Raw genomic sequence first — 13,225 nt, forward strand, 5'->3', positions numbered from 1 at the left:
AAGTAACAGTAATAACCAAATTCATTCTGAAAATATTGCAGCACTGCACATTGCACAGATGCAAACTGTCCCCTTCTACTCCCAGAACTAGCTGAAATTCACATTGAGCAGCAGCAGCAGCTTTTTCACCTGCCTGCAAGATCCTTGTCACCAACCTCCCACCAGCACCGGGAGCAGCAGCAGGACAGTGCTGCAGTGCATTTCCAACTCCCCCCAGCCAGGTGTGTTAGCTAACACTTCTAAACACTTGCTTTGCATTTCTGGCTCTGGGCCTCTGCTTTCTGGCCCCGTGTTCACACTTGCGGGAGGCCCGTGAGCGAGTCTTTACCAGGCAGGCAGCCGTGCTTTTTACGACCTGCTTGCTCTTCCGTTGCGCCGCTTTGCGCCCACGCCTAGGGGGTGTTATAATCGTTTTTAAGTCCTTATCGAGGGTATCATACCTATTCTCAGGGTCGTCATCATCATCATCTTCCTCCTCCTCCATTGGGATAGTCCTTGAGAGAGCCTCTCCCTCATCTCCTGGAAAAACAACCCGGAAGAAAATGCTTAATGGGTGTAGACCCAGCAATAAAGACAGCACAATAAATAGCACAACACGTGAATTATATCTTCATCAATAATCCCTGTTTAAAAACAGCTGGGTAATGCCACTTTTCTACCAGTTACCTGTCTTGATATATAAAAATAAATCTAGTTTTTCCATGCACATTATACTTGCTACTACACACAACTTGTAATTCGTTCCTAATTACATACTGTGATTCTGGGATTTTACACCAAAATATAGAGACTAAATACTCTACCCAGGAATCAGAAATAAGTTTCCTAAGAAGTTATCTGCTCTGTCAGAACCTCCACTACTGAGTTCATGCAAACGGCAAAGAAGGCACAAACAGATGTATTACAGAACTGCTCCCCAAGCCCATGGGCTGCCCTGCTGCCCTGAGGAAGCACTGGAAACACTGGATAATCCTTCCTACTTTTGCTTTCACATTATGAGTGTGTGTAAAGAGTGATACCTGGAGAATTCCACGTGCTACCCTTACTGCAAATATCCCAATTCAGCTGCACTGCATGGCATTGTCTCATATGCAAAGGACATCAAATCCAACAGCTTAGGACACATGACAGGGAAGGCACAGCACAGTGTGAAACCTTCCCTTAAGCTCCTCTGCACTCTCCTGGCTGCACTGAGGAATTTGGATTTTCTAACACATTCCCAGGCCTCTCCCCTTGCTTTCCCTTGCTCTTCTGACCTGCTCATCAGTCAGACAAACCTGCTAAGTAATAAAATTAAGCTTAGGGAAAGCAACCTCACAACCGTAACAGCTGAGATCCCCTCATTCATGATTTCTACTGTTTATTTTATTTCAGGGGCACTGGAGGACTGGACTAGAACTAGGCTGTGAGAGGCCTACTTCAAGGTGAACACAGGAAGTCCCTCATGTAGATAAATAAAAGCATCCTGCTGGTTTAACCAGATCCTGAGTCTCATTCAACCACCAATCTACACAGCTTGTTCTGACACAGAAGAGACTCCTTTATTAATTCACCTATTAAGCCAAAAGCAAACTGGAGAGAAAGGGCACATTCTTCTCCTCTGAGAACACTCTAACAGAGACAGAAATTTCATATAATCAAACAATAACTAAGGCTGAAAGAGACATCTGGACATGCTCTACTCATCCTCCATCCTCAAAGCAAAGTCACCTCCAAAGTGAGGTCAGTTTTTTTAGTCAAGGTTTGAGGATTTCCAAGGACAGGGATTCCCCATTTGGACAGGGCAACCAGCATCAAGCTTTGACGATGCTCTGTGGACATAATAATCTTCCCAGGACCTGAATCAGTTTTCCTTACAAAATGCTGCATGCACTGCCTCTCATCCTTTCAGCACATATCCAGCTCAGCCTCCCCTAGAACTGCCCGGTAGGTGACTTGCAGACAGAAATTCAGATTCCCCATTTTTAGCATTTTGTCTCCAGTCTAACCTAACCACTTCTCTTTCAGTCTCTGTCAATCATCCCACACCACAATTTCATTGTTCCAATTTCTGCCCTGCTATCCATCTCTCCAAAACTGACCTAATCTTTCCACTTATGACCTGCAAATGAAACAATCACTCTCACTGCCTCAGACACCTTCTGATATATTAAAACCAACTTTTTCCTCTTGGGCCATTTCAATACCAAGTCCATGAATGTACACTGTACTCCAGCAATTCCATTTTTAAGGCATTTTTCTCTGATGGTTCAGTGATGCTGAGAACTGTCACTGAGTGCCATCAATTGTCTGTCCATGGGAAGGTTTTAATGGCCGTGGCAGCAACCATGTGCAAAAAGCCATTCATTACTATGCAAACCATTAATTATCTGTAATCTCCCCCAGCAGTGGCATCACTGGGGAAAACACTGATTAGGCAGCACTCAAGGAAAAGCCCTGCAAGTCCCAGTATTAAATGCAGAGACACAATATATGGAAACAATAAGCAATGACAGATTTCTGTAAGTAGCTGTTCTAAGCCTACATGGCTCTTGTGAGGCACAAAAATCATCTACTTGATTTTTCAATGTGTATGACAGTGCCACAAGTCTCCAGAGTCACACCCAATGCACAGCCAGCATGTGATAAATTTGAGTTCACCACATTATCTGCTCCTTCAAAGCAGCTTCAGCTAAATAATCCCTGGGCAGGTGAGGCAAGGGCCAGGCTTTGGAAAGCTGGACTGCAAGGCAGGCAGTACCTGCTGCAAATACTGCCTGGAGCTCCCAAAGGACCTCCTTTTACAGTGACATCATTTTTTTTTCTCAAGGGACAAATTGCACAAACTGAAATCATGGAATCTTAGAACCACAAGATAGGTTGGTTGGAAGGGAACTTTACAGCAGGTGCTTCCAAATCTGCATCAGGAAACCCAACTGGCCGCAAACATTTAATTGTATAATTACCTACTGATGAGTATTTTTCACTTCTGGATCATTAAATGTGACCCAAATCTTACAAGATTCCTGGTAATACATAAATAACATGTGTACAATAAAGTCTTTTGCACACCTGATGACTGACAAAATCCTGCATCAGCAGACAGCATCAAGCTTTCGGTCACTGGCCTGATCTTCTGCTCATCACTGCTTCCATCGCCTGTGGAATTCTGATCATCATTTTCTTCCTTATCAGACGAGGAAGAGGAAGTGACAACCACCTTCTTCTTTGCCACTTTCTTTTTTAAGTTGCTCTTTTTATTTTCTTTTACTGACCCCCTTTTAGTCTTTTTCTTAGTGTCTTCATAAGACTCCTCATCAGAAGAGGATGAGTCATTCTGTTCTTTCTTGGAAATTTTCTTTTTGTGACTTATTTTTTTCTTTTCCTTAGTTTCAGTCCGTTTTTTGCGCCGCACTGCATCATCAGAAGAACTCTCCTCTTTTTGGGGAGATTTCTCAGTATCAGAGGATAAATCAATGTGTATTTTTTTAGCTACTCTCTCTCTCAAATTCCTCTTTTCTGTAAACACGGGTTCCTTCTTAATTTTGTCATTTTCAGATGAATTGCTACTTCCTTTCTCTAGAGATGACTTATCAAGATCAGAAGAGGAATCATCTTGCTCTTTCTTGAAACCTTTCTTTTTCAGTTTTTCCGATTGCTTTGCTTTGCTTTCTGATCCCTTTTTGTTCTTGAGTCTGTCTTTTGAAGACTCCAACTTGTGCTCTTTCTTTGTAGACTTCTCAGTACTCTCTGAAGAAGAATCATCCTGTGCCTTTTTCTTTTTCAAATCCTTCTTCTTCTTAACTTCAGGACTCTCCTCTTTCTCCAGTGAAGATTTCTCAACATCAGAAGACTCATCATGTTTTCCCTTTGCAGATTTTTCTTTCGAGTCTGTGTTTGTCTTTTCCTTAGCAGCTAACCTCTTACCCGTTTTTTTATCTTTAGAAGAGTGATTAACTTCCTTCTCTGGGGAAGATTTCTCAGCATCATCATCTTCAGAAGATTTACCTCTCTTCTTCCTCAAATTTACCTTTCTCTTACTGCTTACTTTTTTCCTCTGCTCTTCTTCAGAGGAATCATAACTATCATCTTTTTGTGAGTATTTTTTCTTCGATTTTTTTGCAGCCTCAATTTTACTCAACATTTTGATCTCTTTTTCCAACTCGGAATCATAGTTTGAAGAATCCGAATAGTTTTGTCTTTTCTTTTTAGCAGCGGCAGCATTTTTAGCTGATTTGCCTCTTTTAGCATCTAAATCTGAACCGGAACTGGAACTTTTCCTTTTTCGCTTCCCGTTTTCATCCTTTACCGGTTGACTCTTTTGAAAATCTGAAGTCTTCTGATCATTCGCTGGCGCTTCACTGTTGCTCTCACTGTCTGAGGAACTGCGGCTCATCATCCCTGCTTCTTTAAGGACAGCTGGCACCTCATCAGAGTCCGAGCTGTGATCTAAGTCATATGGCTTTTTGGATTTGGAAACTTTGTTAGGACTAGGACCATCAGCAGTGCTGTCAGAAGAATTCCTTTTATCGTTTTTCCTCCTGGGTTGCTTAGATGACTTTCTCTTCCGTTTCTCATTGCTGGTGTCGTTGCTGTCCTCCTCGGAGTTGGATGTCAGGGGGCTGATGTCCGTGGGGCGCCTCAGCGGGGTGGTCTTGACGCGCGGCGACCTGCGCAGATCCGACTCCTCCACGGGCACAGCCTCGCTCTCCGTGGAGGCCTCGCTGCCAACATTGTGATTTTGTTTTGCAGAATCACAGTTTTCCGCTTTAGGTTTTGCATCAACGTCTTTATTGTCCTTTTCTAGACTGCTGTCTTGATCTTCTGCTTTAACTGTAGACTCTGAAAGGGAAACAGGAGTCAATTTTACAATCAGTTCTTTTGTTCCTTTAGCCGATGATTTTAACTTGGTACCACCTTTGGTATCTTTCACAGGAGTAGTTGATTTTGTATTCGAATTGAGAGTCTCCTGATCTGCTCCTGTGTTTCCACTGTCCTGCTCATCCGATGGCATCTGAATCTCCATAGCAGATTCCAGAGTGTCAAAAATGTCTTCAGGAACGGAGGAGGGGATGGACACGATATCCATGTCTAAAGCCTCTGTACTGTTTGGCTCATACTGTGGTTCTTCACTCCTGCCAGACTTTTTCTCTTCCCCAGGTGCTGCCTTGTTATCTGTCTGTTCCACTGTGGGAACACTTTGATCCATGGGCTCACTGTCAGGCTGCTCCGACACAACTTTTTTCTGTGTCTGTATGGTGTCATCCTCTTTTAATGCCACATGTTCCTTCCCTTCATCTTTTTTCACCTCGTTTTTTTCTGATCTAACCTCAGTTTTTTTCTCTTTGGTATTTTTATCTTTGATTTTAACATTCAATGCTTGAATCTCCAGGTTCAGGCCTTCCTCTAGTGACAGATGAGCTTTTTTCATGTCACTCAGCACAGATTTAAAAGCTTTCAGCTGGCACAGTTGCACAGTTGGGCTTATTTCTACATTTTCTGCAGCATTTTTCAAAAAGCTTACAAAGCTAGAATTCAGATTTGTTGTAGTTTCAACCAGTTTTTTTGTTTTCTTAAGCAAGTCTTTTGGCACCATTAGTGCTTTGTAAGAATACGTTAGTGAACCTGAATATGAATTATCTAGTTTTTTTTCTTCCCCATTACAATTTGCATTATTTCTCTTTGGAGAAAACTTGACTGTGTGGTCATATATTTTACTTTTTTCACTTTCAACTTTCATCTTTTTTTTGTTTTGTTGAAGTAACTGTTCTAAATTTTCAAAGACACTGTCACACGCAGTGACCAAGTCCAACAAAGGCTCTGGATGGCAAATATAGCAGTGCCACTGGTTGTTTTCATCCAGGATAGTGGAGAGCTCCTTTCGGCCCAGGTTGCGCAAAATGCACTTTTTACAGAAGGCGTTATGGCAAAAGTCACAGCAAATCAAATTTCCACCTTCAGCACACCACCTGGAAAGAGAATGACAGAGGTAAGAGTCTTGTCTCCACATCCACAAGGTGATACATTTTGAAGTTGATATATTTAAAAATTGAGGTGATTAATAGGTATCTATTAGTTGAAACCATTACTGAAAGTGTGTCTGCAAAGCACTCAGCTGAGAACTGAAAAATCAGGAAAGTCATGTATTAGATTAACAGCTCACAAAGCTGAAATGCTCATTAATTTTCACACACAATTTCAGCACTGACTTCTTGAAAGAAGAGAAAAAAATTAATTAAACCTTATTTTCTCTGTTTCTTCCAAAAAAACTGTGATTTATTTTACAGCAAAATTAATAAGCTTAAGTCTTTCAAGTCTTAACTCATATTTTACTACTGCAGGAGCACATGAAGACCTGAAAATTGGCAGATAATAAGCTCATAGAAACCACAGATTGCACCACTTTGACTGAATTACACATTTGACAAAAGGGCAGAGAAGTGCTTTAGTATTTCAAAAGAGGGAGATGCATCTGCAGAGCTGAGTTTCTGTAGCCCACAAGGTTCAGAATGTCAGATTCTACCCCCACCTTTAAAGTAATAGTAAGGTGGCATGTCATTTAGTTAGAAATGTGATATCTTACAAGTGTTTGTTATTAAATTTCTTTATAAAATGTTCTCCTGCTCATTACGAAAATAATGATCAGTTAGAAAAACCCTGGGGTTGAGTATTTCTTGGTAACAAATAATTGTTGATTTAGCTATTATGTACTTGTCTTTATTTGTCAATCAGTAATGTCATGATTGGAAGAAAAAAGATCCCCAAACCAGTAGAGCTGTGGGTGTTATTTTTGTCTTTGTACACTTTCACATTTTGCACACATTTCAGCTGTCGTACACTTTCACATTTTGCACACATTTCAGCTCTTGTACACTTTCACATTTTGCACACATTTCAGTTTTTGTACACTCACCTGCACTGTTCATCCATCCCATCTGAATCACGACTGATGTCATCGCTCATGTAATACTTGTAGCAAGTCTGTAAAGAAAGAGAGGACAAGGAATTCTTTATTCATTCTCAACTGAGCTTCAGCAATTCATTAGATTTCATCATGCATTAGAAGCAAGCCAGTAAAAGCAGCAGCTGCAAGGTCTTCAGCATTCTAAGCCTTTTACATTTGTTTTAACCTAAAAAACATCTTCTATGGACACAGCAGGTCCCAAACCATTACTTATTTAGATGGCTCAACGTTTCCTTGAAAATTAAACAGGCTTTGTTTGATGGCTGCATATTTGTGTCATTTAGAACATCAGCTGAATTTTTTTCTCCAGTCTGAACATTTTTTTCATCTATTTCCTAGGTAAATCAACACCACATCCTCCCTGACACAATTAATCCTAAATAAATTACAGTTTTCAGCTGGATGCTCCTTATGTTAACACATGATGCCATAAGGCTTTAAATAAAAATGTCTTTGGTATTCTTCATGATTTTAACATCCAAGAATTCAATTTCCAGGTGCAAACTAAGTATCTTCACTGAAAATTTGGTAATGACAAGGAAAAAAATACAAATAACTCAGCTAGCGTCGATAGCTTAAACTGCTGAATTGTTTGCACCAAATTTTGAAGGTTGGTGTTATTTTGTTTCCAGTTGTTACTGAAGAAGGCTCTCCCACACTTGCAGCTCTGCTTTGAACAGGCATTAATACAATTCAGAATCCAAAAGAGGCTTCATCACCTGAATTTAAAATGATGATGCCCCTTTATCCGGAACAGACTTGAACATCTGTTCAACTAAACTATCCAAACAACAAAAATCAACAAAAAACCCAGTCAAATCTGCTGTTTAGACACTTGATGGAATATTCACACTCAAAGGAAAACAGCTTCTCAGGTCTGGGACTGTTTACCTAAGCAGGAGAAAAATATGGGCAAAAGTAGGCACAGAAATAATGGAAGAGCTGGAGTATGGAGATCAGGGGCTTCCATCCCTCCCTCTCACATTAACATAAGGCCATGTCCAATTAAGTAAAAACACAGAAAATCAAGGGAAACAACCCTTGCTATAATTCATGGAGCAGAGCTCCCAATCAAGAGCTGCTACTGAGCCCAACACCCTGAACAGGTTATAAAAATGAACCAGGTGAGCCCTGCAGGAACATGGGCAGCTACAGCCACGTGCTGAGGGTGTGCAAGTCCAGGAAAAACAGCTGGGACTCCAGTGGAGATGGAAAAAGATCACCTTCTGAGCTGATCTTTGTAAAGCATATTTTATAAAAGAAACAAGCCAGAATGCAGAGAAGAGCAGGAACATCAGACTAGATGGGCATGGCTGAGATAAATCAGTCAGCTGAGCTGTAACACCAGTGAGGAACTGGGAAGGAAGAGGAGGAGGAGGGAAGAGCAGGGGAATGCTACATGTACATTCTAACACAGAACTGTATCTCTATCTTTAGCAGTATCTGTAGAAATACTAGATCTCCACGACTACAGAAATATGCAAGAGAGCTCTCTGCACCTCTGAAAATGAACAGAGGTCTCCACAGCGGGAGGCAGGGACATTTCCTTCCTGCCCTGTCCCACCTCTTCCCACTGCAGCCAACTCAGGGCCTCTGTGGGGCCACCAGGAAGCCACAGAGCTGAAGACATTCTGGGTTTAGGTTATGGACTAGACATAGCAAAGCTGCCATAAATTACAACAGTCCAAGAGCTGGCAGAAATAGAGATGGTTTTGAAGCTGCTTTTCTGCTCCTTATTACATGGAATGCTTTACCAGGAAATGCAGACTTGAAACTGTTCTTAAAATACATTATGAGTAGGCAGAAATTTCAGACAGATCATTTAACATTAAAAATTCACTAAGATAATACCCTTTAAGCCATAGAAATAAATAACAAAGAAAGCACAACCAGTATAACTGGGATGTAAGAAAAAAGGGACATAAATTCATAAGTATATTTGCCATTTTTTTCTTTTAGTTTCCTTAATTGTAACAGCTAATGACTGACAACTTTATTGACTAATGAACAAGAACTACTCCCACAAAAATCCCACCCAAATCAACTAATATGACATTTTGAAACAAAACCAACAGAACTGTTTACCACATACCTTACAAATAAGCACTTTCAGTGTAGGGTGTCTATAGATTGAATCCTTTTGGAAATGGTTCACCTGCTGCCCACAAGCTGTACAGCTTACAATTCCATGGAGTCCTTCTTCTAGAGAGAGGATTATAAACCACACATTAATTGTTTTCATTTTTAATTAAGGAATCTGTTTCATTTTCTTACAAGATTCTGGCCTGTCAGGTTTTTCATATGCCTTTATTTCTGCATCACCCAGCACTAGAGAAATCTTTCTGTAACCATTTGCCATTTTAAGACTGAATTTTCCCCTGATTTCTACGCTTCACTCGGGGTCAAGATACAATTCTTTCCCTTTGAGAGGTTTAATTTGGGTTAAGTGGTCGCCTCATAAGAACACACCAAAATAACAGTCATCGCTAAAGCTCTTTCAGAGCAGCTCTGATATTCTGGACAACATTCTCCATTCAATCTTTGTTCAACAAACACCACTGCAATTCATATCTGTATTATGACATTTCTTTCACACACAGTTTTAGTTTCTCAAAGAAAAATAGAGAAAACTCTCACAGAAAATGTCAGTAATCCTTGTAATAGCGTCTGAAATTTTTTTTCTCACATTTTGCTCCCTATTTGATGGCAGTTTCTGGGTTTTTCTGAAGCTACAATTTTGCTGTAATACACATGTTCTCCCCATGTTGCTGACTGCTCCCAGACTGTGTGCACCACTCTGCTGCTGCACCTACATTTGGCCAAGAAAGCTTTTTTTTAATGCCACCCCCCCAGTTCACTTCAGAAGGGGTGAACCTGGGCCTGGCAGGCTCACTCCAGGCCAGGCTGTTAAACTGACTAATTAATACGCCAAGGCCTTTTTGTTTTCAACACCAGAAAAAGGAAAATCATTTGTGAAAGTTCATACACTTCCAAAAGCTTAATTTGGGATCAAGCAGATACAGGTTTGATAAGGGATCACTTAACTGTGACTTGTCCTTTGCTGTCATGTTCAGTGATTAAATCAATAAGGAAAAGAACTCAAATAGTTTAATTTAAAGATTACAATCTGAGTACAGACTCTGTGTTTTTTTCTAGTTTTAATTAAAGAATCATTAGGGCAGAATTAGAACCAAGCACCACCACCACCACCACATTAAGGAACTGAATGAACATTCTCAAGACACAATACAAGCTCCCAGCAATCTGCTGCTGAAGCACCACCTCAGATGGCTCATGGGGCAGTGGAACAGCTGAGCCACCCTCCTAATTCAGTGAAATTCTGCATACAGGATATGTTTGCAGCCTCCAGGCATTCCTGACTGCACTGCAAGCCTCTCTCACAACCCCCACAGCAGCTCAAACAGCAGTTTCAAACACTGCAGTGACCGTGGATCAACACACCCATCACATCACATCACGCTCCTCGGGAAGGAATTCCACTTCCAGCAGCACAAAATCCAACCCTGGCATTTATCACAGTCCTTCAAGGGCTGCAGGAATCACTGAGGGTCCCAGCCAACCCAGGGAGAACATGACATTCCCTGCCAAGTCCTGAGCCACCTCCCTCTTTTCCACAACCAAGGGGGAGCACTGTGGCCTCCTTCCTCATACCTGCAAGCTGGTGCCAGGAAAAGAGAGAATTTATGAGGCAAACCTTTGTTACTACTACAAACAATGATGATGCAAGGAAATTAAACTACTGCTAATTCCTTATTACTGAGAAAATACTTAGTTAAAAACATTCCAAACTGAATTTATTAGCAAAAATACAACCATAGCCATGGTGCAGACACAAAACTTGAAAATAATGACACAATGCCTCTTGCTGTCTCAGATGAGAGCATGTGGTTGCTAGAAAGGCTAAAGTTCTGCTTCTACCACTACTGCTAATACACACAGGACATGTAATTCCTAACAGAAATGCAAATATTTAAAATATATATGTGTATATGTCAGGCACAGTAGATGAGTAACCAGATACAAAAGGAAGGCCTGCAAATTCCTAGGGATGGAGATGAAAAGAGCTGGAAGGGCAGGTCATATAAACTGTCCTGGGGATGCAGACACAGCCACAAAGCTCAAGCCCAAGTGTCTCATCTTTTTAACACTGTACCCCTGAAGAGTCCTGCTGGACCATATGTAAAATTGTTACAAGCACAAATGGAAAAAGCATTCTTATATGAACAGGACATCTTGCATGAATAAAACAGAACCAACTTCCAAAGTTACTAATTTAGAGAAAACATCAATGCTCCAAATGTCACTGACACCACACGAGCCCAGGTGTATGCACAAGCACATTTCCACAGTCACACTTCACTCCCCTTCAACCACACATGGAGAAACAGCACCCAATAAATTACTCTAAAAGAGAGCAAGGATCTCAAATGATACAATGGGAAGGATGAATAGTGTGTGCAAGAGCTGTTTGATGAACACCCTGGGTACTGCTGGAGGTGTGTGAGCTAAGATACTGCCAGTAGTGTTAACAAAAATATCTGCCTTCTTATTGGCTACTTCATCCACAATCCTCCCTCCCCTCCTTTACTTTTTTGGAAAAAAAAAAAGAGAGAAAACAATTTGTTGGTGTTATAATCTACCTAACTTCTCAGCTTTAGCAGTATGTTAGGGAAAACCAGATGACACAGCAGCATTTCAAAGGTAATCCTTAGAAGGGCCCACTGGTAGGGAATTTCCCACAATTTAAATGCAAAACAAAAGAAGTCTTTGTATTGTTTGAGGGCTGAGGGTTTTTCCTAGCTTGCTGATGGATAATCTGCCTATACATGTCCCTGCTCAAACATGGCTGCTTTCCTGGTGAGTCAGTGAATGTTCCTGTATCAACAGTGTTCCAATGTAATTCCTTAAAAAAGGAATACCTGTAACACCTGATTGCAACCAAGCAATTGTAGCTAATGATGCATCCTATACTGACTGAAAATAAGGAGTTTAATGGGAACTAATCTTAGCTTTCACTGCTGCATTGCAGGGGCAGCAATGGAGGCTAATTTCGATCAGCTAAAATCCTTAATGAACAGAAAGCCAGAAGAGTGGAGGTATTTTTAGGATAATTTATCAGAAATATGAACGATTTTTAGATGTACCAAATGTGGTCATAAGCAACAATTTAAACCCATTTCAATAGATGTTTTAAATTGTATTTACCTCCACGCTTTTTGGGAGCTTCAGGTTTCATTTTAACGGTATTTCTGCTTCTAAATTCAGGCCCTTTAAAATCATCTTTGTCTTCATTCAGCACTGGCTCAGGCTGTACAACCACTGTACCTAGAATAATTTTATTTAGAAATTGGAAACCATTACACATCCAAGTGAAGTGCAAAAGTTTGGTTTAAATAAAGCCAACAAAATAAAAAAAAAAAGAAGTGCAAGCTGTTGACTAAAACTCCACAAAGTTTTGAATGCACAGATGTTCACAGAAAAAAAAAACCAAAAAACAAAACAACAAACAAAAAAAAACCCAAAACTAAAAGCAAACCACACATTTCAAACTACATCTGTGTTGCAGCTGTAGGACAGAAGGCAAGGAATGAATGGGCTGAGGAGCAAATTCTGCTCTCACTGCTCTGCTGTGGCACATGCAGGACAGGACTGTCACACTGCCGGGGGTGGAGGACAGGAACTTGCTACCAATAAAGGACATCACTTAAATCCCTCAAAACCCTTAGAGTAACTATGCTTTTCTCTCTTTGCCCTCTTCTATTTGGTTTCCCTCATATTTGTTTATTTGAGCATGAAATAAACAAAAGAGGAGTAGAATAAAACCTGCTTTGTGTTTAACAAGATTTAAAAAATGACATTTTAATTTAAACAAAGGACTAATCAAAACTATGTGAAGGAAAAAAACCACATCTTTCCTACTTAAAAGGCCAGTTTTGTTGTAAGGACAATGAAAATAATCTAATATTCTGAAAAAATCATTTTAGAATGACTGCTCCACATACTGCTACTCATGCAGTAAACAGCAGCAATTTTCCTGTAACTTTGATAGGTAAAAAATGGAGATTAATCCAACTCACACTGCAGCTAAGAGCAGAGGGATGTAGGCCTACAGTATTAACTGTTTCTAAAAGGTGCTTAAAAATAGATCCAATAATGGCATTTTTCCCTCCAGAGTTAGTTTTGCTTTTGTTGATCTAATTGCTAATAACCTCAAAGACAGAACAGTAAAATAAGACCTCCAAGTGACAGAGCTTGTGATTC

The 13,225-nt window shown here is 40.4% G+C and overlaps 1 protein-coding gene across 4 annotated transcripts in view; it reads right to left on the minus strand.

Annotated features, from left to right (window-relative positions):
* Positions 1-13,225, minus strand: part of ATRX (ATRX chromatin remodeler) — a 65,417-nt gene that overhangs the window by 35,571 nt on the left and 16,621 nt on the right. For 3 of the 4 annotated variants that reach the window (XR_014852168.1, XM_085060062.1, XM_085060065.1), the window contains exons 6-10: positions 12,170-12,289; positions 9,036-9,145; positions 6,893-6,960; positions 3,052-5,948; positions 441-519 (exon numbers count right to left, since the gene is read on the minus strand). Coding sequence is in view for 3 of the 4 variants with exons in the window: in XM_085060062.1 (XP_084916188.1) it covers positions 441-519; positions 3,052-5,948; positions 6,893-6,960; positions 9,036-9,145; positions 12,170-12,289 (3,274 nt within the window). In the remaining variant the exon portion in view is untranslated. The remainder of the gene's footprint in view (positions 1-440; positions 520-3,051; positions 5,949-6,892; positions 6,961-9,035; positions 9,146-12,169; positions 12,290-13,225) is intronic. The other variant, XM_085060063.1, reaches the window with a different exon arrangement.

Source organism: Lichenostomus cassidix, chromosome 4A (assembly GCF_008360975.1).
Source record: "Lichenostomus cassidix isolate B80296 chromosome 4A, HeHo_3.0, whole genome shotgun sequence".
NCBI classification, from domain to species: Eukaryota; Metazoa; Chordata; class Aves; order Passeriformes; family Meliphagidae; genus Lichenostomus; species Lichenostomus cassidix.